The 20,557-nt window shown below is 45.6% G+C and overlaps 1 protein-coding gene across 1 annotated transcript; it reads right to left on the reverse strand.

Moving 5' to 3' along the window:
* Positions 1 to 3,676: 3,676 nt before the first annotated feature.
* LOC134882555 (cytosolic 10-formyltetrahydrofolate dehydrogenase-like) lies at positions 3,677 to 20,019 on the reverse strand. The gene is given in 24 exon segments (XM_063910334.1): positions 3,677 to 4,919; positions 8,193 to 8,392; positions 8,838 to 8,943; positions 9,026 to 9,191; positions 12,249 to 12,347; positions 12,419 to 12,518; positions 12,605 to 12,698; positions 12,822 to 12,873; positions 12,875 to 12,910; positions 13,460 to 13,565; positions 13,895 to 13,965; positions 14,070 to 14,220; positions 14,392 to 14,519; positions 14,807 to 14,926; positions 15,003 to 15,150; positions 15,301 to 15,392; positions 15,490 to 15,615; positions 15,886 to 16,023; positions 17,328 to 17,417; positions 17,989 to 18,090; positions 18,242 to 18,407; positions 18,611 to 18,845; positions 19,010 to 19,144; positions 19,991 to 20,019. Coding segments are annotated over 23 exon segments (2,709 nt in total). The 5' UTR covers positions 19,137 to 19,144; positions 19,991 to 20,019; the 3' UTR covers positions 3,677 to 4,863.
* Between the last annotated feature and the right edge of the window lie 538 nt (positions 20,020 to 20,557).

The raw sequence follows: 20,557 nt of genomic DNA on the forward strand, positions 1-20,557 counted from the left end.
GAAGGAAGGGAAGACCCTGAAACGGATAGATTACGCCGTATGGAACAGTGTGTATGGGATGTACAGCAGCAGGTCAGGATGTTACAGAGCACACTACAGACATCGATGGAACTCGGCAGGCGTACGCCACATGCGCCCCAGCTCATGCCAGAACGTACCGCTAGTCTGCCTCTCCTCTCTTCTGACATCAGACGACCTGCAACCATCACTGATGAAGGCCTGCCTCCACCGACGTCACCTGCCTCGGTGCCGTCATTACCTGCTGTGTTCCAAACATTGCCCCATAATACACAGGCCTCTCCTTTCCAGCCACCTCGTCAGCAACAAGCATCACACCTCAGTCCAACACATGCTCCAGTCCGATTGGCTCCCGCTTCTCCAGGACATTATGTCCCCTTTCCTCAAATGCCTGTCTCACCTGCGCATTCCCCTCTGGCGCCACGGCCTGGATCTGCTCCAGCTGGCCTACCATATCCACTTCTGCCACAGCAACAGCAGCACCAGGAGCAACGGTCTCCGGCATATACCACTGCCCGGCCAAGTCCTCCTCCTGCCGTCTGGCAACCTGCTTACCCTCAGGCACATCCAAATCCTGTACAGTACCAACAACACATGCCTGCTATGATTCCCGGCATGAATTCACATCTTCTAGGGCAGCATCCCATTCTGCAGCCACAGCATCCCCCTCAGGCGGCAGGCCAACAGCACGCGTTTCTGCCCACAGCTCCCCATGTGCATCCACCTCACTCCACCAGCTATCCAAATACCTTTCCACCGCCCACACACCATAACGTGCCTCTGTACGCTCAGGCCCAGTCAGTGGCACAGATGCCAAACTTGATGGAGATGGCCATATCCTCCTCATATGGTATTCCGCGGCCCAAACTGATCAGTTTCACAACTGGGAAAGAGAGTGATTTCCTGCTGCTGAAGAAAGGGCTAGATGGGGTATTGGGTCCACATGCTCACCTGTCTGAAGATTATAAATACCAAGTGCTGCTAGATCCTCTCAAATTTCCCAGTGCCTTCCAAATAGCCAAGAGGTATGTCCATGACACCATGCCATACACCAAGGCCATGCAGGCACTGCAGCAGCGCTATGGACAGCCAAGACAATTAGTGCAAGGTGAAATAAACACCATCCTTAATGCGCCTGCTGTGAAATATGGAGATGCCGTGGGCTTTGAGGACTTTGCTCTGTCAGTTAATAGCCTTGTTGGACTGCTTAGCAGCCTGGATGGTGCAGCTAGAAGTGAACTATTGTGTGGCTCTCATGTGGATAGACTGCTTACTAAACTCCCATCCTCATACAGGGACGGCTTTGCTGAGTATTGTTTAACAAGAGGCATTCTGCAGAGTGGCACTACGAACACCTACACACTCCCTGATCTTGCTGTGTGGTTGGAGAGGAAATCACAAGCAATCCAGATATCCAGGCGAGCTACAGAAAGTTACACTGCCGACAAGCCACCCTCAGAGCGTAGAGAGCAGAAACAATTCAAGGCTTCAAAACCTCAATCTACTGTTTACTATGGCACTAACCAAGTCCCAGATAAGCCCATTACTGCCTCTACAACATCTTCTTCCGGGAAGAGAGAGACACCTAAAGACAATAAAAGACAACGTTTCAAGCCCTTCTGTCCCTTCTGCAACAGTACAGAACATTACCTGAACTCATGTCATGACCTCAACAAGCTGACAACCACACAACTAGCAGCATGGATAAAAGACAATAAACGCTGCTGGAAGTGTGGCAGGGCACATCCGCCTGATAACTGCACTCTGAAGAAACCGTGTGCTACCTGTGGTGATCAACACCTGCAGATTCTGCTCGAGACTGTTTCCAGCACAGATAAGAGTGTCCTTGCAGTGAGTACAGTATCCAGCGCCATCTACTTGGATCAAGTCACCCACTCTGGCAGAGTGATGTTAAAGGTCGTGCCAGTGAAACTCCACAGTGAAGGCAAAACTCTATCCACACATGCTATCCTGGATGATGGGTCAGAAAGAACCATCATACTCTAATCTGCAGTGCACTACTTGCAACTGGGCGGAGCAGACGAGTCGCTCAAACTCCGCACTATCAGACAGGAGGTGTCAGAGCTGCAGGGAGCCTCTGTGTCCTTTGATGTGTCAGCACCAGGATCAGGATCAGCCATGCCTTCACTGCTAAAGAGCTAGACCTTGGTAAACAATCCTGCCCAATGGATGCTTTACAGCAGAAGTATTCCCACCTTGGAAATATTCCAGTTAAAGCATTCAAAGGTGTACAACCTATGCTTCTGATAGGCTCAGACAACCCACAGCTTATCACTCCCACATCTCCTGTCAGGATGGGGCCCCTAGGCAGCCCTGTCGCTGTGAAAACTAAGCTCGGCTGGGCTATACAGGGACCAGCTACTTTCCTCCATCAGCCCGATGGAGCCACTTGTCTCCAAACATCATTAATCCCTCTACACTCTCAAGACCTGCGCACCAGTGTTGAAAGACTATGGCAGCTTGATGTGCTGCCATTTCGGCCCGAGAGAGAAGCCACTCGGTCAAAGCAGGACAAAGAGGCCTTGGAGACACTGGAGGCAAAGACAGCGCGAGTTGATGTCGAGGGCATTTCCCGCTATGCAACTCCTCTTCTGCGCCGAAAAATGTTGCCAAATTAAAGACTCGCCCAGACATAGTCATGGCTCTCCTGCGATCCACAGAGAGGCGCCTGGCAAAGGACCCCGAGCTGGCGCAAGTGTACAATCAGGAAATCCACAAACTGGAGCAGGCAGGCTACGCCATCAAACTCACACCCGAGCAGGTTGAAAGCACAGAGGAGTCCTGGTATATCCCTCATCACCTTGTACACCGAAATCGGAAGCCCCGAGTGGTTTTTAACTGCTCCTTCCATCACCAGCAAGGCTGCCTTAATGACCAGTTGTTACCCGATCCAACCCTTGGCCCTTCCTTACTCGGCGTCCTGCTGCGATTCAGAGAACATCCTGTGGCTGTGAGCGGAGACATCAAAGGCATGTTTCACCAGGTGCGCCTTCTTCCACAGGATCAGCCCCTGTTAAGGTTTATTTGGAGAGACATGGAGAGGGAACGGAGCCCAGACATTTACCAGTGGCGGGTGCTCCCCTTTGGGACAACATGCAGCCCCTGTTGCGCCACTTATGCCCTCCAGCGGCACGTACACAGCCACGGAGAACAGAATGAAGATGTCGGGAATTCAGTTCTGCACTCATTTTATGTTGACAACTGCCTTCAGTCCCTACCTACAGCAACTCAAGCTAAACAGCTCATTGACAACACAAGGCAGATTCTTGCGGCTGGTGGGTTTGAGATCAGGCAGTGGGCCAGCAATCACCCAGAGACGGTGGCTCACCTACCATCTGATGCCAGATCAGAGGGATGTGATCTGTGGCTAAAGGCTAGGTGTTAAGTGTTTGATTAACAGGAAACACACGGCTGCGGCTCTAATGGTGATAACTGTGGCCATTTATTTGTGGGCCTATGGACATGTCTGAGAAAATTATGCAGCAACAGAAAGTTTCCCGCTCAATGGCAGCGTCATGTAGAAATTACATGTAACCAAAAGTGTACTGTACTGTATGTAGTTATAAATTAAACCATGTCCATTAAACTACATCAAGTCAAAGTCATGAAGGAGTGAGAATAAAGAGGGACACAGCGATGAGATTCACAGCAGTTTTTATTCAGAACCTGTTGTTAGAAATGGTGTATTCCTTAATACTTCTCTGACCTAATGTAAGCCATATCAGAAACTCAGGCACTCTGGCAACAATATTTCCATTTCGTCACTCAATCACATCGATTACCAAAAGTCTCAGAGGTCACTTGGGTGTAGTTCACAACACTACTCACTACAGCATGGCTCAGGACTTAACAGTCATCTGTTAGACTGGTTTATCACAAGGCTTAGTCCAATACCTGAATCTGATTGGTCAATTTGACATTTCAGAGGTCTGTTATTTTTTGCTAAGAAGAGCAGACCGTTGCTAAGAACAGCAGACCGTTGCTAAGAAGAGCAGACTGTTGATAAGAAGAGCAGACCGTTGCTAAGACGAGCAGACTGTTGATAAGAAGAGCAGACCGTTGCTAAGAAGAGCAGACTGTTGCTAAGAAGAGCAGACCGTTGCTAAGAAGAGCAGACTGTTGCTAAGAAGAGCAGACCGTTGCTAAGAAGAGCAGACTATTGCTGTTGCTAAGAAGAGCAGACTGTTACTAAGAAGAGCAGACCGTTGCTAAGAAGAGCAGACTGTTACTAAGAACAACAGACTGTTGCTAAGAAGAGCAGACTGTTGCTAAGAAGAGCAGACCGTTGCTAAGAAGGATAATGGGACTATTTACAGTCATATGAATCCGCAGAAAGAAGTCTGATCAATTTAACGTCAGCTGGGGACCACAAACACATGAGTTTTCTTCCATCAGAAAACACAGTGGAATACTTTGTGGATATTCATTTTTAGGTTTGAGTAGAGCACCACATTTTGGATTCATGATGGCTAAACTGTCCCCAGTAAAGAAAAGTAAAAGAGAGCAAGAGAAGCAAAGAGGTTAAAGGACAGAGAGCTGGACGTCTGAGAAGAACAGCGACAGACTGATCAGGATACCGATGCTTCGACCTCCTTGCTACAGATTATTTGTCATTGTCACTAAATCACATTGATTGCAAACAGTCCCTGAGGTCACTTAGGGCGCCGTTTACAACAGTCCTCACTACAGCATGGATCAGGACTTCATTCTTTACACTGATTGATCGTGTTAAGGCACAAACAGGATTAGTATTCAGCAGTCACTAATGAGAGGCAGCCAGTTATATTGAGAGGAAATCACTCCTTCTTTCAGCGCTTCCTCCTCTTAATACTCGATGGTCACTGCCTTCGTCTTCAGGTATTCATTCAGAGCATCTTGCCCTGTTGCAGAGACAGAGACACAGACAGTTAGTACTCAGATTGTTTACTTTAAATACTTAAAATACCCCCAAACCAAAATGCTATTCAAGTAGAAGTACAGTCAACTGAGCATACTTATCAAAAGGTGTACTCAGTATGCAGAATGGCTATTTCTCAGATCATTATAGAATATGTTCTCATGTTTTTATCTCAATAACTTTAATTGGAAGAGCATTTTATGTTGTAGTTTGTCGATACGGAGCCACGTTTAACCCTTGTATTATGTTGAAAAGAAATGACATTGATTATGTTGCGGGTCATTTTGACCCATACTGTGTAAATGCACTCAAAACAGTGAAGAAAACAGGTTCAACCAATAACAACTTTATTTTAGATTACATAAACATTTAGAAAAGTGACATACAATACATTTTTAATTCCAACACATATATTTAAGAACTATTTAGTCTAATCCTCTTGTCCTCCTCCCGGGTCAAAATGATCATTCTTCCCTCCTTCTTTCCTCCTGCTATGCTCTCTCCTTCCTTCTTCTCATCCTGTTTTCCTTCTCTCTATTCATCCTCCTCTATTCCCTTCTTTTCTCCCTTCCTTCCTTCATTCTTTCCTCCTTCCTTCATTCTTCTCTTCCTTCCTTCCTTTCTTCCTTCTTTCCTTCCTACCTTCTTTCCTTCCTCCCTTCTTTCCTTCCTTGACCAAAGAAAGCACAAGGGCTACGTTTTTCCCTCTTCATGAACACATTTCTTTTTAGCTTTGACTTCAACTTTAACTTCATCCCAGCGAACTTCAACTTTTCAATGTTCTCCACATTTTTCTTCAACATTTTCAATGTTCTCCACATGATGGACAGAATGTTGCTGTGTGCTTTCTGCAGATGTAATTCTTGCCTTTCACACAAGAGGTACTTGTTTTACTGTCCTCTCGGGAGGGACAGACCTGGCATCTTTTCCTTTTCTTTCCACCTGTGTCCACTGGATGTTGGTTGGGTGAGGTTGGGTTGGGTGAGGCTGCAGGTTGGTCGGGTGACCTGAGCTTGACCTTTTCAATGACAGCTGCAGCTGCTGGGGATCGAGCTGGCCTGGCTTGGGTCTGGATCTTGGGAGTGATAAGTGCTTTGCCGAGTTCTTCCAGGAAAAGCCGACGTCTGTACAATTTGCCGGCATTCCATTTCTGGTTGATTGCAGTCCACAGGACATAGGCATTGTAAGCAGACACGTCCACAATGTTGTAGAAAATCACCAAAGGCCAACGGGCTGTCTTGCGCTGGCAGCTGTATGTTGCTGTGACTTTGTCCAGATTGTCAACTCCTCCTTTGGTGGAGTTATAATCCAGGATCATTTGTGGCTTCATGTCTTCTCTTGTGCTCAGAGATGCATCTGTTTGCATTGTACTCATTACAAGAACATTCTTGTTTCTCTTTGGGCAGTATGAAACAACTGTTGCTTTCTCAGTGAAAGCAAATATTGAGGAATGCAGAGGTCTGCCCTGCATCTTCAGAATTTCAGTGGGAAGTTCTGGCTTATTTCTTCTGACTGTTCCCAACATGGTCAGCTTTCTCTTCTGAAGTTCATCTCCAAGGCGGTAGGATGTAAAGAAGTTGTCACATGTGATGTTATGACCTTGCAGCCCTTCACTCATTTCCAGCACCACACGCATCCCCTGATTCTTCTCAGATGTTCCTCCAGGTAGCTTTCCAGTGTATACTTGCATATTCCATGCATAGCTGGATTTTGCATCACAGGCTGCCCATATTTTGATGGCATACTTGGCGGGCTTGTTGGGCATGTACTGTCGGAAAGGACAGCGCCCCCTGAATGGAACAAGGCGCTCATCTACAGTAACATGGGGACCAGGATTGTACAACAAAGGTCAAACTTCAACCCATTTATCCCACACATCTCTGATCGCAGCTAGTTTGTCTCTTTCACGTCGACCAGCTCTGGTGTCGCGGTTGTCAAAGCGGATCACACGAGATATCGTGGAATGTCTCCAGAGACATTGTTGCACGAAAGATTGGCCTTCCATTCTCTTCATTCCATAGACTTGCAGTTGCTTCTCCCTTTGACCTGTACACTCCAGCTAATAACAGAACTCCAATGTAAGCATGCAAGTCAGTCTGATCCAGTGGCTTCCATTTCTCTTGAAACACACTTCTCCCCTCCAAGTTGGTCATTTCCAGTATAATCCTCTCTATTGGTGAGGATATGAAGAGCTGAAATGCTGATTGAATCTCATCAACTCGTGTGACAGCAAATCTTGTAGGACCGGGAGTCATTTTGATCACATTGGAAGATGACAGTCTGCCTCGGCTTGGGTGTGGTGATGTTGACCATTTTATATTACCGTCCTTAGATGCCCATGTCCCCTCTGTGGATGATGATTGCTGCATTCCTTGGTTTTCATCTGTTGGAGGAACAACGGCAGACTCGTCCTCTGAATCCTCCTCATCGTAGGAAAATTGACAATCTGGATCAGCAATAACATTGTCCTCTGTCTCTGAAATATCCTCTGTCTCTGAAATATCTTCCTCTACATCACTATCCCAGTTCAAAATCTGTGATAAAGCCTCCTCAGCTGCCGTCCTTCTGGAGCTCATTTTTGGTGAGTTGGTCAAAGAGATGACATGAGAACAGTGACAAGGACAAGTGTGAGAAAGTTCCCTCTCTTCACACACCTGGCTCTGGGTCTCAGAGGCAATCAAAATACAAACAATTGTACATCAAAGTAAAAAGTACATCAAAGAGACATGTTTATTTTGGATCTGAACAGCGATTTACCCACATTAAAGGGTCTGGGTCAAAATGACCCGCAACATCATCTTTGTATACAAACACACACCAGTTCATGACCCTAGATGATGAAAAGTCACCAAATTTCATCAAGAAAAAGAAAGGATAACCAGTACTTTGGTCAACACAAAAACTGAAATGGGTCAAATTGACCCTTAACATAATACAAGGGTTAAATACTGCATCATATTTGATGTGTTTTTAAACTCAACCAGTAACTATGAGTGCAGTATAAATGTGGATATTTGCCTCTGAACTGTAGAGGAGTAGAAGTAATACTCAGGTAAAGTACAAGTATGTCAAAGTAGTACTTATGTGGTACTTGAGTATATGTACTTTGTTGCTTTCCAACACTGGTTAGCATGGATATTAATCCTGACAAGCAAAATCTATCATGTCTAAACCACTTAAAGTGTTTAATTGCAAAGCCATTTCTTTTTCCACGCATGAATAAAATAACCAGAGCCCCAGCAGCTGTTTCTCTCACCCAGGTCTTTGCCGAAGCCGGACTGTTTGAAGCCCCCGAAAGGCGACGCCACGTCCGTCTTGTTGTAGGTGTTGACAAAAACCGTGCCGGCGTTCAGCTTCTCGCTGACGTACAGAGCCTTGCTGATGTCCCGGGTGAAGACCCCCGATGCCAGGCCAAACTCTGTGGCGTTGGCTCTCCTCAGGACGTCGTCCACATCACTGAGGCAGGGAGAGAGAGAAGGGGGAGGCAAAACCAGAGAGGTGAAGACAGAGTGCTGGCTCCATTTCTTTTTAGGTCATCGTTAGATAACATGAGCTTCTTATTGGAAGCTATCGTGGAAATGTATCATGGATGTATGGTAAAGTAATCACCACATTGTGACCCCATCTAAATACATATCTTCAATAGCCTGTAAAAGTGAATTTGATTGGCTGAGATCTTCCCTTTCCTGTTCCTGTTTTCTGTGATTGCTTTTCTGTTGTATCGGGATCTTAGGAACTCTGGACTCTGGCCTTCCAGCTGGAGATAAATGGATTCTGTTTAATGCTTTAAACTCTTCATTAAATAACGTTACTTTGGTTTGGAGCTTTTAGATTTGGTCATTTCTTGGGGAATTTCCACCACAGGAACAATAGAAAATAGACACTCAGAAGTGGACTTTACCCGCCCTTGAACGAGGAGATGATCATGACGGGGCCGAAGGACTCCTCTTTGGCGATGTACATGTGGTCCTGAACGTCAGTGAACAGCGTGGGCTCGAAGAAGAAACCTGGAGGCGGACGCACAACCGGACAGCACGTTACAGACCTGCACTATCCATCACATCTGAGGCTGACATCCTGGAGGCGTACCTGGCCTCTGCATCTGGTGGCCCCCGCACACCAGCTTGGCTCCCTCCTTGACGCCGGTCTGACAGAACTCCACCAGTTTGTCCAGGTGGGCTTTGTGGTTCTGAGGGCCGTGGTCTGTGGAGCGGTCCAGAGGATCACCGATCTTCATCTTCTTCACCTCCTCGATCTGACAGAAAGACATCTCCATCTCATTTCAGCTTCAGAGTTTTTACTGAATTGAAACAATCAATCAATCAATCAACTGACTTCACCTGTACGACCAGTCACATTCAATATTTAGAACAAAGGACAAAAGCACTGCGATCCAGACCAGAAATACTGTAATGCCTCTATGGCAGTGATTCTTAAACTAGGGGTCGCGACCCCAAACGGGGTCGGCAAAAACTTCCGTGGGGTCGCAAAATTATTTGTTACTTCAGTCGGAAATTAGCTGTTATAACACCTGGTGAAACAACGAAAAATAAAATGTCAATACAATGAAAATCTGCCTTTTTCTCATTCCTACACGCTGTTAAGAGGGAGAGAGAGAGAGAAAAAAAAAAGTTGCCCAGCTTTAAATGGCGTTTCGAATCGTTTATTGGTCCTATGATAGAAACAATGTAACAATCTGCGCCCACTGTTCAAACTCAATTTCTTCCCGGTTTTTTTACAATACGTCATAGTTAACTCGCCACGTTACTAGCCACGTTTGTGATACTAGCCACTTTTTTAGCCACTAGCCTAGTTATAACTTTCATCAAAAATGGACAGGTGGCTGCTAAAAAACAATGATTTGAGCTCAGAAGTGCCATCTACCTCCAGTTGTGCACCTACTCCTCCGCGATCCTCAGATGGGACAAGTTTGGCCGGTGGTGAGAATAAAAAAGACCCACCAACGAGGCGTCGCCGATACCTGAAAGAATTTCTTAAATATGGATTCACGTGCCAGGTAAAACATGAGCTCGACCACCCACAGTGTGTTATTTGCGGCGATGTTCTGGCACATGAAAGTTTAAAGCCCACAAAAATGAGACGACATCTCGAAAGCCGACATCCAGATGATGCTCAGAAACCCATGACATTTTTTTTACGAAAAGAAGCTGCGCTGCATGGGCAAAAGACCGTTGTGCATAGCCAAGCTACTGTGCCCACCAAAGCCTTGGCAGCGTCATACAAAGTGGCCCACCTTGTAGCCAAAGCACAAAAGCCACACACAATTGCTGAAAGCCTCATCCTTCCTGCAGCAATTGCGATGACCACAGCAATGCATGGTGAAAAGATCGCAAGTGTGCTTAAACAGATTCCCCTCTCCAATGATACCATGTCCAAACGCATTAACGACATCGCTAATGATATGAAATGCCAGCTCATCGAGAGAGTGAAAAACAGCCGGTTTTCTTTGCAGTTAGACGAGTCTACTGACTTGACTAATGTAGCCCATTTAATGGTTTTCATTCGCTACAGTCATGACGGGAAACTGCATGAGGACATGCTGTGCTGCTCTCCGATGGAAGGAAGATGTACTGGTGGAGACATTTTTAACTGTCTTAATGGTTGGATGGAGGAGACAGGCCTGGATTGGGATAAATGCATAAGCATATGCACTGACGGTGCCGGGGCTATGATGGGAAAACACAAAGGGCTGAAAGCCAAGGTCCTTAGCGTTGCACCACATGTCAAGTTCACACACTGCATTATCCATAGGGAGGCCCTGGCATCCAAGACACTTGAACCCGAGCTTAACAATGTTCTTCAAACAGCAATCCAAATAGTGAATTCGATCAAATCGCGCCCTTTAAATTCACGACTCTTCGCCCTTCTCTGCCAGGAAATGGGGTCTGCACATGAATCCCTTCTTTTTCATTCAGAGGTAAGGTGGCTTTCACGGGGCAAAGTTCTTACACGCCTGTTCGAGTTGCGAAGCGAGGTGCGCACCTTCCTCTCAGACGTGCATTCCCCTCTTGCAGACCATCTCACTGACTCGAGATGGTTATCACGTCTTGCATACCTGGCGTGCATATTTGACAAATTAAATAGTCTCAACCTGTCACTACAAGGCCCCAGCACAAACATCCTGACCCTCTCAGACAAAGTGAATGCTTTCACAAAAAAATTGCAGCGTTGGGCAGCCCGTGCAGAGAGTGGGGACTTTGAAATGTTCTCGGAGCTGCACGACTTTTTGGAGAGTGACATGAATGCCAATTCATTGAAAGAGTCAATAACCTGTCATCTTCGTAGTCTCCTCGACAAATTCAATAAGTATTTCCTCACGGAGAATGTAGAGCCTTTTGACTGGGTACGACAACCATTCACCAACTGCTCCTCAAACAACCTGCCATCTGAGCTCGAGGATGCGCTGATTGAGCTGTCCAGCGACCGCACATTGCAGGCGTCGTTTGCCTCAAAAACTCTAGATGAATTCTGGCTGTCAGTTGTGCAGGAATACCCCGGGTTGTCCAAGGCTGCCATGGACATCCTCACGCCGTTTGGATCAACCTATCTGTGCGAAAAGACATTTTCGTCCCTGGCCTACATAAAGAACAAATACAGATGTCGTCTCAACAGCATGGAGGAGAATCTTCGTGTTGCTGTGAGCAGCATCGATCCCCGAATTGACCTGCTATGCTCGCGGAAGCAGGCCCATCCTTCTCATTGACATGGCGTCCGTATAAGAGGAAGTGAGATCGTTCCAATCATACACACTCTCTGTTGACTCTTGACTCCCGTTTGATTTGGACATTTGTTTCATTGCTTTGTTTGTTCCAGTTCTTGTTTGCGTTAATAAATTGTTGCCGCCCAGGCCTTTTCTTACACATTGCCTATTTGTTTTTGCTTGATTGACAGTCGTTACCATGGGTTTGCAATGCATAACGTTGTCCTGGCAACGCGATTTACAGCCCGCCCCCAAACAACCAAACTGCAGATGGCATTGCTGTTTCTTTCAAAATGTATGACTATCACTCAAATCATTGGAGACGCAAACTCGTAAATTAATTCACACAAAATCGTTCCTTTTCCATAAAATAATCGTCATACATTGTTAATTTGTTTGGATTGGAACAAAAAATCGGTTGCTACGGAAACGTGACGTCACACTTACACACTTTTGGGAAAGTGGGGTCACCAAACCTCTCCAGTTTTTTTTGTGGGGTCGTCAGACAAAAAGTTTAAGAACCACTGCTCTATGGAGTGTTTTGCTGGATTGAAAGCATCCTCAGTGGGAGATCAAAAGAGAAACACGTACCACTCTCCTCACAAACTGGTCATGAATGGCGTCCTCCACAAACAGTCTGCCGGCCGCGATGCAGTTCTCTCCCTTGTTGAAGAACACGGAGCTCATGCCCTGAAACACACCAGCGTTTTTACTCCTGCAGCTAAGACATCCAAAACTCTTCCTCTCAGGAAAGACCTCACCATGCGCACGGCCTTGTCCATGTCACAGTCGCTGAAGATGATGAGGGGGGACTTTCCTCCGAGCTCCAGAGACACCTTCTTCACGTTACTGACGGCACAGCTTCAGACGGAGCAGGTGAGCAGAGGTGAGCAGGGATGGATCATGATCTTTAGAGAGTTCTGTAAATGTGCGTTACTTCAGCTCACCTCTTCATGATGTGTTTACCGACTTCAGTGGAACCGGTGAAGCCCAGTTTACGGACGTCAGGGTGGTCGGACAGACGCTGACCCACCAGAGCACCTAGAAGAGAAGGAGGTTCACTTTGACTCATGTGAAAGCTTCGATGGACTCAGAGCACCTACTTGATCTGGAAGTTATTTAAAAAAACAACTAGCATGAAACAGATTGAGTGCGTGACCCTACCTGATCCGGGCAGGATGTTAACCACTCCTTTGGGAAGCCCCGCCCTCGCCAGCCAACTCAGCAAACTTCAGAGCTGTCAGCGGAGTAACCTGCAGACATACATTCCCATTCCATCAGCTCATCTAGCATCATCATGCTATCAAGTGTTAGCATGCTATAAGGCCTAAATGAGCAGGTAAACAGTATATATGTCTCCCTACATTAGCATGTTAGCATTAGCTAAGATCTGTTGTGTTCACATACAGCCGTCAAGTGTTTTCCCAGTTTTTAAATCTCATGCAGCCCAAAAAACATTTTCCAGGTAGCCTCTTTAGTAAAAGAGATGTGTAAAAAGCTTTTGACGGGACACCTGCAGCTATAAAACAGTCAATGATTGCTCTTTGTACATATATTAAGTCTTAAAGGGTTTAATCTTTATAAAATGTATGAAGTTTCCTCAACAACGGATGCTTGCTTGTGTAAAGCAACCATAAGAAATGGGCGGGAAACCTCATAAATAGCAAGGAACCCGGAAGCTAAAACTTGTTAGCGGTAGCCAAGCAAAGACAGTATCTTGGATTAGAGCTGCTAGCTTGGCTGTAGTCGACTCAGCAGTATTCCTGCAGAGACAGAGTGTCAGTGGGGGGGGGGGGTCTGACCTGAGCAGGTTTCAGGACCACTGTGTTTCCCGCTGCCAGGCAGGCGGCAGTCTTCCAGGCCAGCATCATCAGAGGGTAGTTCCATGGAATCACGATGGCACACACTCTGAGGAAAGAGAAGGGGAAGTCTATCTGTAATATAATTCTGAGGGTAATGTGGGACAAGCATTACGGTGGGGGCAAGATTGAAGTGCTCGTTATTAATAATAATAATAAACTCTTTGTGTGTAGCACCTTTGCACAAAGCAGCCCAACAATATTAAAAATAAATACAGAACAATCTGAAACATCAGCAGTGATCCTAATGAAATTCCCTGGAAGTGAAGCTGAGAAGAAATTAAAATAGGTAAAAATAAAAGCAAATTTAAAAAAGCAAAACAGAAAAGATGCAGTAAAACATGGACAATGATAAAAGCTGAATTCACTTGCTCTCACCCTATTGGTTCCTTCTTGGTGAAGGTGAGGTTACGATTGGGCCTGGCCTGGTTGATGGGAATGGTGCTGCCCTGTGAGATAGGGAACATGTTTACTTCCATGTATCCGTCATATAGAACTGTCCTTTGTTGGTTTTACAGGTTTCATTTCACACGTGTCCTCCAGGCTTCCTCACCTGGATCTTATCACACCAGCCTGCGAAGTAGCGGAAGGTCTGGATGGACATGCCCACGTGAGTCTTCAGAGCCAGAGTGTAAACGGCTCCGGAGTCGATGGACTCGATGGTGGCCAGCTCCTCCTGGTGCTCCTCCATCAGGTCAGCCAGCCTGTGGAGGTGGCGGGGGGGGGGTCAGAGAATATATATAGAATTAACTTCTGAAAAATCATGCAGCGTACAGGGCAACATGTGCTGGCGTATTTAAAGAAGCCCTAGCTTTCGGGAGTAGTCCCTCTGTAGTGGGTTATTCAGAATGTGATGAAGGTGTTTAGTTACTGACTTGTAGATGAGTCTGCCTCGGTCTCTGGCGTTCATCTTGCCCCACTCTCCCTCCTCAAAGGCCTCTTTAGCAGCAGCGACCGCCGTGTTCACGTCACTGATTTGAGCCAGAGACACCTCACAGATGGCCTGCAGGACGGAGCATCATAAAGCCAGAGGAGAGGAAACACAACAACATGTTTAATGCTGGTGATGGAGACTTCAAAACATCAGTTAATTTAATCTGTAAAATCTGCATGAAAGTATTTATAGGAGGCGGCTGGAGGTGGGATTAGCGGCGATTAGCTTTTGTAGCAGCAAAATAAAAGCAAATACTGATCGAAGCACCTGAAAGCAAGAATTCTCTTAGTGTATTTTATTTCCTTTTGGGTTTCAATAATCCAACATTACTAAGACAATTGTTTTCATCCTCTTACCGTGCCGTCGGTGGGGTTGATGGTCTTGTAGGTCTTCCCTCCCTCTGCATCTACAAACTGCCCGTTGATGAACAGCTGATGAGGCATCTTAATGGTCATGTTGTTGATGTTTTTCTCCACCTGAGGAACAAACAGTCCGGTCAACACGTCGTCTTCCTAAGGACCCTTAGCTGCAGCAGTCGGTCAGATCACTCACGTAGTCTACCACCAGCTCCTCCTCATCGTCCTCCCCCCGCAGCTTCCTGACGCACATCTGGATGAAGTCCTGGAAGGTGCAGTTCATGTATACGTCTTCGTTCTGCAGCTGGCAGCCGCTGGCCCGGAGCTTCACCTCCTCCACCAGCCTGAGGAAGGCAGGAGAGTTTGTTGAGTGTGTAAACTGTGACTATATCAGGTCCCTTCCTACATCAAGGCCTACATTAAGCCGTACACTCCAGCACGTGCAATTTCTAACTTCTTTACATCAGATGAACTCAATTTGTCACCTTCATTACCTGACCACATCCATGGAAGCCGCACCAGACTTAAAGAAATCAGTGGAGTCTTGGATCTGCTCGACGTTAGTCAGGATGCTCTGCCACACCGCCTGTGAGGAAACATGGTCAGAGGTCAACACTGGAGGTCTTTTGGTTGGAAAATACACATTCAGCTGGAAAACGTCTCACTTAAATGTATTCAATTACCCTAATGTGTTCGGCGAAGGCTTTCTCCTCCTCAGTGAGCTCCACTGCAGCGCTGCTCCCCGAGCTGAAGTACTGTGCTGCAGCGATCATCTTCCCGTCCTCAAACTGCAGATTCTTCACCAGCAGCTGCACAGAAACACAGAATCAAATAAAAGTAGGCTTTAAAACACATTAGATTAGCAGTGGTTCTGTCTCAGGAGAAGTGTCCAATGGAGTTAACAAAAGAAAACCCATCAGACGCTTGAAGTGAAAACTCTTATTTAACTCCTTTCTGTGTCTTATATTTTTAAGGGTCTTTCGATACACTTAAATGACCTGCAGGAAAAAGCATACACTGAGTCATCTGTCCTTGAATTGATGAAGAGGAATAAGAACAACAATAACAAGACATCGTACCGTCTTGCCGTCGTTGCCAAACAGCACCAGGCCCGCCTTGCTGACGATGCCGGGTTGGCTGGCTCCCTGGATCTCCAGAGGCTGACCGTTAGCTGCCGTACCGTTATCCACCAGACTGGAGCCGTAGAAAGTCACCCTCTATACGAACAGAGACAGGAAACACGACTTACTCTACAGGTGTTACTGTCATTGGAAATATTCTCACGTCATGCAAGTCATAGCCTAGCAACAGTGTTTTCTAGTTAGCAACGGTCTTCTCTACTTAGCAACGGTCTTCTCTACTTAGCAACAGTCTTCTCTACTCAGCAACAGTCTTCTCTACTTAGCAACGGTCTTCTTTACTCTACTTAGCAACGGTCTTTTCTACTTAGCAACGGTCTTCTCTACTTAGCAACAGTCTTCTCTACTTAGCAACGGTCTTCTCTACTTAGCAACAGTCTTTTCTACTTAGCAACGGTCTTCTCTACTTAGCAACGGTCTTCTCTACTTAGCAACAGTCTTCTCTACTTAGCAACAGTCTTCTCTACTTAGCAACAGTCTTCTCTACTTAGCAACGGTCTTCTCTACTTAGCAACAGTCTTTTCTACTTAGCAACAGTCTTCTCTACTTAGCAACGGTCTTCTCTACTTAGCAACGGTCTTCTCTACTTAGCAACAGTCTTCTCTACTTAGCAACAGTCTTCTCTACTTAGCAACGGTCTTCTCTACTTAGCAACAGTCTTCTCTACTCAGCAACAGTCTTCTCTACTTAGCAACGGTCTACTTAGCAACAGTCTTCTCTACTCAGCAACAGTCTTCTCTACTCAGCAACAGTCTTCTCTACTTAGCAACGGTCTACTTAGCAACGGTCTTCTCTACTTAGCAACGGTCTTTTCTACTCAGCAACAGTCTTTTCTACTTAGCAACAGTCTTCTCTACTTAGCAACGGTCTTTTCTACTCAGCAACAGTCTTTTCTACTTAGCAACAGTCTTCTCTACTTAGCAACGGTCTATTCTACTTAGCAACGGTCTTTTCTACTTAGCAACAGTCTTCTCTACTTAGCAACGGTCTTTTCTACTTAGCAACAGTCTTCTCTACTTAGCAACGGTCTATTCTACTTAGCAACGGTCTTTTCTACTTAGCAACGGTCTTTTCTACTTAGCAACAGTCTTCTCTACTTAGCAACGGTCTATTCTACTTAGCAACGGTCTATTCTACTTAGCAACAGTCTTCTCTACTTAGCAACAGTGTGTTATTAAAAAGTAACAACCTCTGGAATGTCCAAATTGACCAATCAGAATTGATAATACATCTAAACAGTGTACTAATATAAAATAGTGATAACAGAAGTCGGTCACAGCAGTCAGTCAGTCATTCATGGAGTGCAGAATTGAGTTATATCATTAGACGTCAACAGACAATATGATTTATTTTCTACCTTGAACATTCAGAGTGTTTGTTACCTGTCCATCAACCTCCGCCCACGCACCGGGCACTTTGTCGTTTCCTCTGATCCAGTTATGGAGAGCCTCAGCAGACTGGTTCCAGTCAATCTGCAAACACACACACACACACACACACACACACACACAAAATCAGATTGAATATAAACAAACATTGAAATATTTTACTTCCCATTCCCAACCATTCATCTGATTCCTTTTCTTCAACATGTGTTTTCGGTATATATATATCTCATCTGTCTGCTGTGCTTGTTAAATTCCTTAGCATTGGAGATTTCAAGAGATATTTCCATATAGTTTACAATGTCTAACAAGCCTTTATGTACTTGTTGTGTCTTATCACCCTCTGTGTAAATGTCTGTATATTCCTTCTACTGTTGTGCTGTCTTTGTCATTTCTTTATATCATTTATTTATTTTGGATTATTTACTTATTATTATTATTATTATTATTGTTATTATTGTTGTTATTTGTTTATTTTATTTTCCGTAAGTTATTTAATTATTTATACTTTCATTATTTAATTGCACGTGTGGAGAATGAGTTCTGTGTTTGGGATAAGTGGGAAAAAACGGGGTACATATTGGTATCACGCTCCTTCTTGATTGTGTTCCTCCGTGAAAATTCAATAAATATATTTAAAATGAATGATAATAAATACCTTAGAATTGTCTTTCTTCTGGATGCACTCGTACGTGGCCCCCTCCTGCGGCTGGATGATCCTCGGGGCCTTCCCTTCTGCAATCAGCCTCACTGCGTCCACCTGCACACACCACAGAGCCCTGCAGGTCACTGAGGTCACACGTGGGCTATCTGTGTGGACTTCAGTATCACGGTATTTGTCATGCTATGGACCCACAACATGATGCATGTAACCTGGGCTGTTTTTCCCACCCACAATGCATTGCACTTACTGTGCCTTTGACCCCCTCGGGGAACAGGAACCTCTTGTAGATGGTGTTGACGGTGTCGTTGGGCTCCACGTCACACTCCCTCTGCAGCAGGATGGGTCCGGTGTCCAGTCCGTCGTCGGCCCAGAACACCGTGAACCCGCCCTTCTGGTCCCCGTGGATCAGAGTCCTGGGGGTCCCAGACAGGGGAGGGATGGATTACTTTATCAGGATACAATAAAAGGTGTAACTGTATTCCTTTACACTTCTAAAAATCAGGGACTAGCAGGATTACTTGTATGTCTCTAGCCTGTACAAAATAAGTTACAGGTAACCAGTGATTGTAATGGATTACATTTTAAAGTATCCCTCCCCACTGCTCACATGACTCACCAGTTGATGGCGGAGGCCCCCCGGTGGCGGGGCAGCAGGGACGGGTGGTAGATGATGGAGCCGTGTTGGGGCCGGTCGATGACCTCCATGGGGATGAACTGGGAGCAGAAGGGCAGGACGTTGAGCTCGGCGCCGGTGGCCTCGTACTGGGCCACCACCTCCGGGATGGCCTGGCCCTTCACACGCCAGCGCGGGAACTTGAAGACGGGAACGCCGTCCTTCTCCGCCTGCGTCGCTGTGAGAGGAAACAGTTTGTTTATTAGAGGATGGTAATAAAAGGGATGGTGTGACGAGTCCACATTTCAATTGGCAGCATCTTCAGTTCAGGGAGGGGGGGTGTTTGTATTGGGACTGTTTTTCAATGAGTGTTCAGGTTCTGGCAGAGCTGAAGTTTCTCACCCAGAGGATCCGCCTTTCCGTCCTTGTCGGGGATGGTGAAGACTCCTACGATGGTGTGTCCGTCCTTCCTCAGCTCCTTGTAAACCTCCTGGCCGAACAGACTCTGACCAATCACTGCGATCTTCATCCTGAGATCTGCAGAGGCGGCAACACCGTCAGGATACACATTTCTGATTAGTACGAGCAACCAGAGTATATGGATTGTGTGGGAACAAAATAGATTTCATATGCAAGTCAAGGGAAGAAGTACTCAGATCTTGTTCTTGAGTAAAAGTAGAAGTACTCAGGTCTTGTACTTGAGTAAAGTAGAAGTACTCAGATCTTGTACTTGAGTAAAAGTAGAAGTACTCAGGTCTTGTACTTGAGTAAAGTAGAAGTACTCAGATCTTGTACTTGAGTAAAAGTAGAAGTACTCAGGTCTTGTACTTGAGTAAAAGTAGAAGTACTCAGGTCTTGTACTTGAGTAAAAGTAGAAGTACTCAGGTCAGCAGTATTTATTATAAAATTGAGCATTTCTTAATGCATTATTAAGGATATACTTCATACAAAGTGTGTCTGTATAAACTCAGCACAGACACAGAAATATTTTCAGCCTCAATCACACCGTGAATGAATCAGAAAGGTGCACAGTAATCATGACTCTGTCTGTCAGTCTGTTTGACAGTTTGATGACCCCGAACAGAGGGGCGGGGCCTGTCGTACCGCCAACCAATCATCATCGCTCGGTGCAAACATTCTCCGGTATTAACCAATCAGAAGCACGGAGGGATTTGACAGCCGTTTGAGGGGACAACGTCCATGAACTCACATGCATATTCATAACCTCATATGTTTTCAAGTGTGTGTGTGTGTGTGTGTGTGTGTGTGTGTGTGTGTGTGTGTGTGTGTGTGTGTGTGTGTGTGTGTGTGTGTGTGTGTGTGTGTGTGTGTGCACCCTCATTTAAAAGCATTACTCTTGTATAGAAACAGAAATCCTCTCACCCTGTTGTAGACTGCTCCTCTCTGACTGGAAAAACAAATCCGACCAGCAGCATTGCTTTTAATCCACACCCCCCAGGCCCATTGCATAACACACAAACAGAGCACTGTGATTGGATGGGACGGACCCTGTGGCGGCCAATCAGCTGCGAGAGCTTAATCACCTGACCACTGAGAAACATTAACTATGATAAATAAATAGAACAGTTGTCTCTCTAGGTAGAGCAGGTACACTCTGTTGCAAGTTAAAGTAGAAGTACTCAGATCTTGTACTTGAGTAAAGTAGAAGTACTCAGATCTTGTACTTGAGTAAAGTAGAAGTACTCAGATCTTGTACTTGAGTAAAGTAGAAGTACTCTGATCTTGTACTTGAGTAAAGTAGAAGTACTCAGATCTTGTACTTGAGTAAAGTAGAAGTACTCAGATCTTGTACTTGAGTAAAAGTAGAAGAACTCAGGTCTTGTACTTGAGTAAAGTAGAAGTACTCAGGTCTTGTACTTGAGTAAAGTAGAAGTACTCAGATCTTGTACTTGAGTAAAGTAGAAGTACCAGAGTGTAGGAATACTCTGT

The sequence above is a fragment of the Eleginops maclovinus genome, chromosome 20 (assembly GCF_036324505.1).
Source record: "Eleginops maclovinus isolate JMC-PN-2008 ecotype Puerto Natales chromosome 20, JC_Emac_rtc_rv5, whole genome shotgun sequence".
Classification (NCBI taxonomy): Eukaryota; Metazoa; Chordata; class Actinopteri; order Perciformes; family Eleginopidae; genus Eleginops; species Eleginops maclovinus.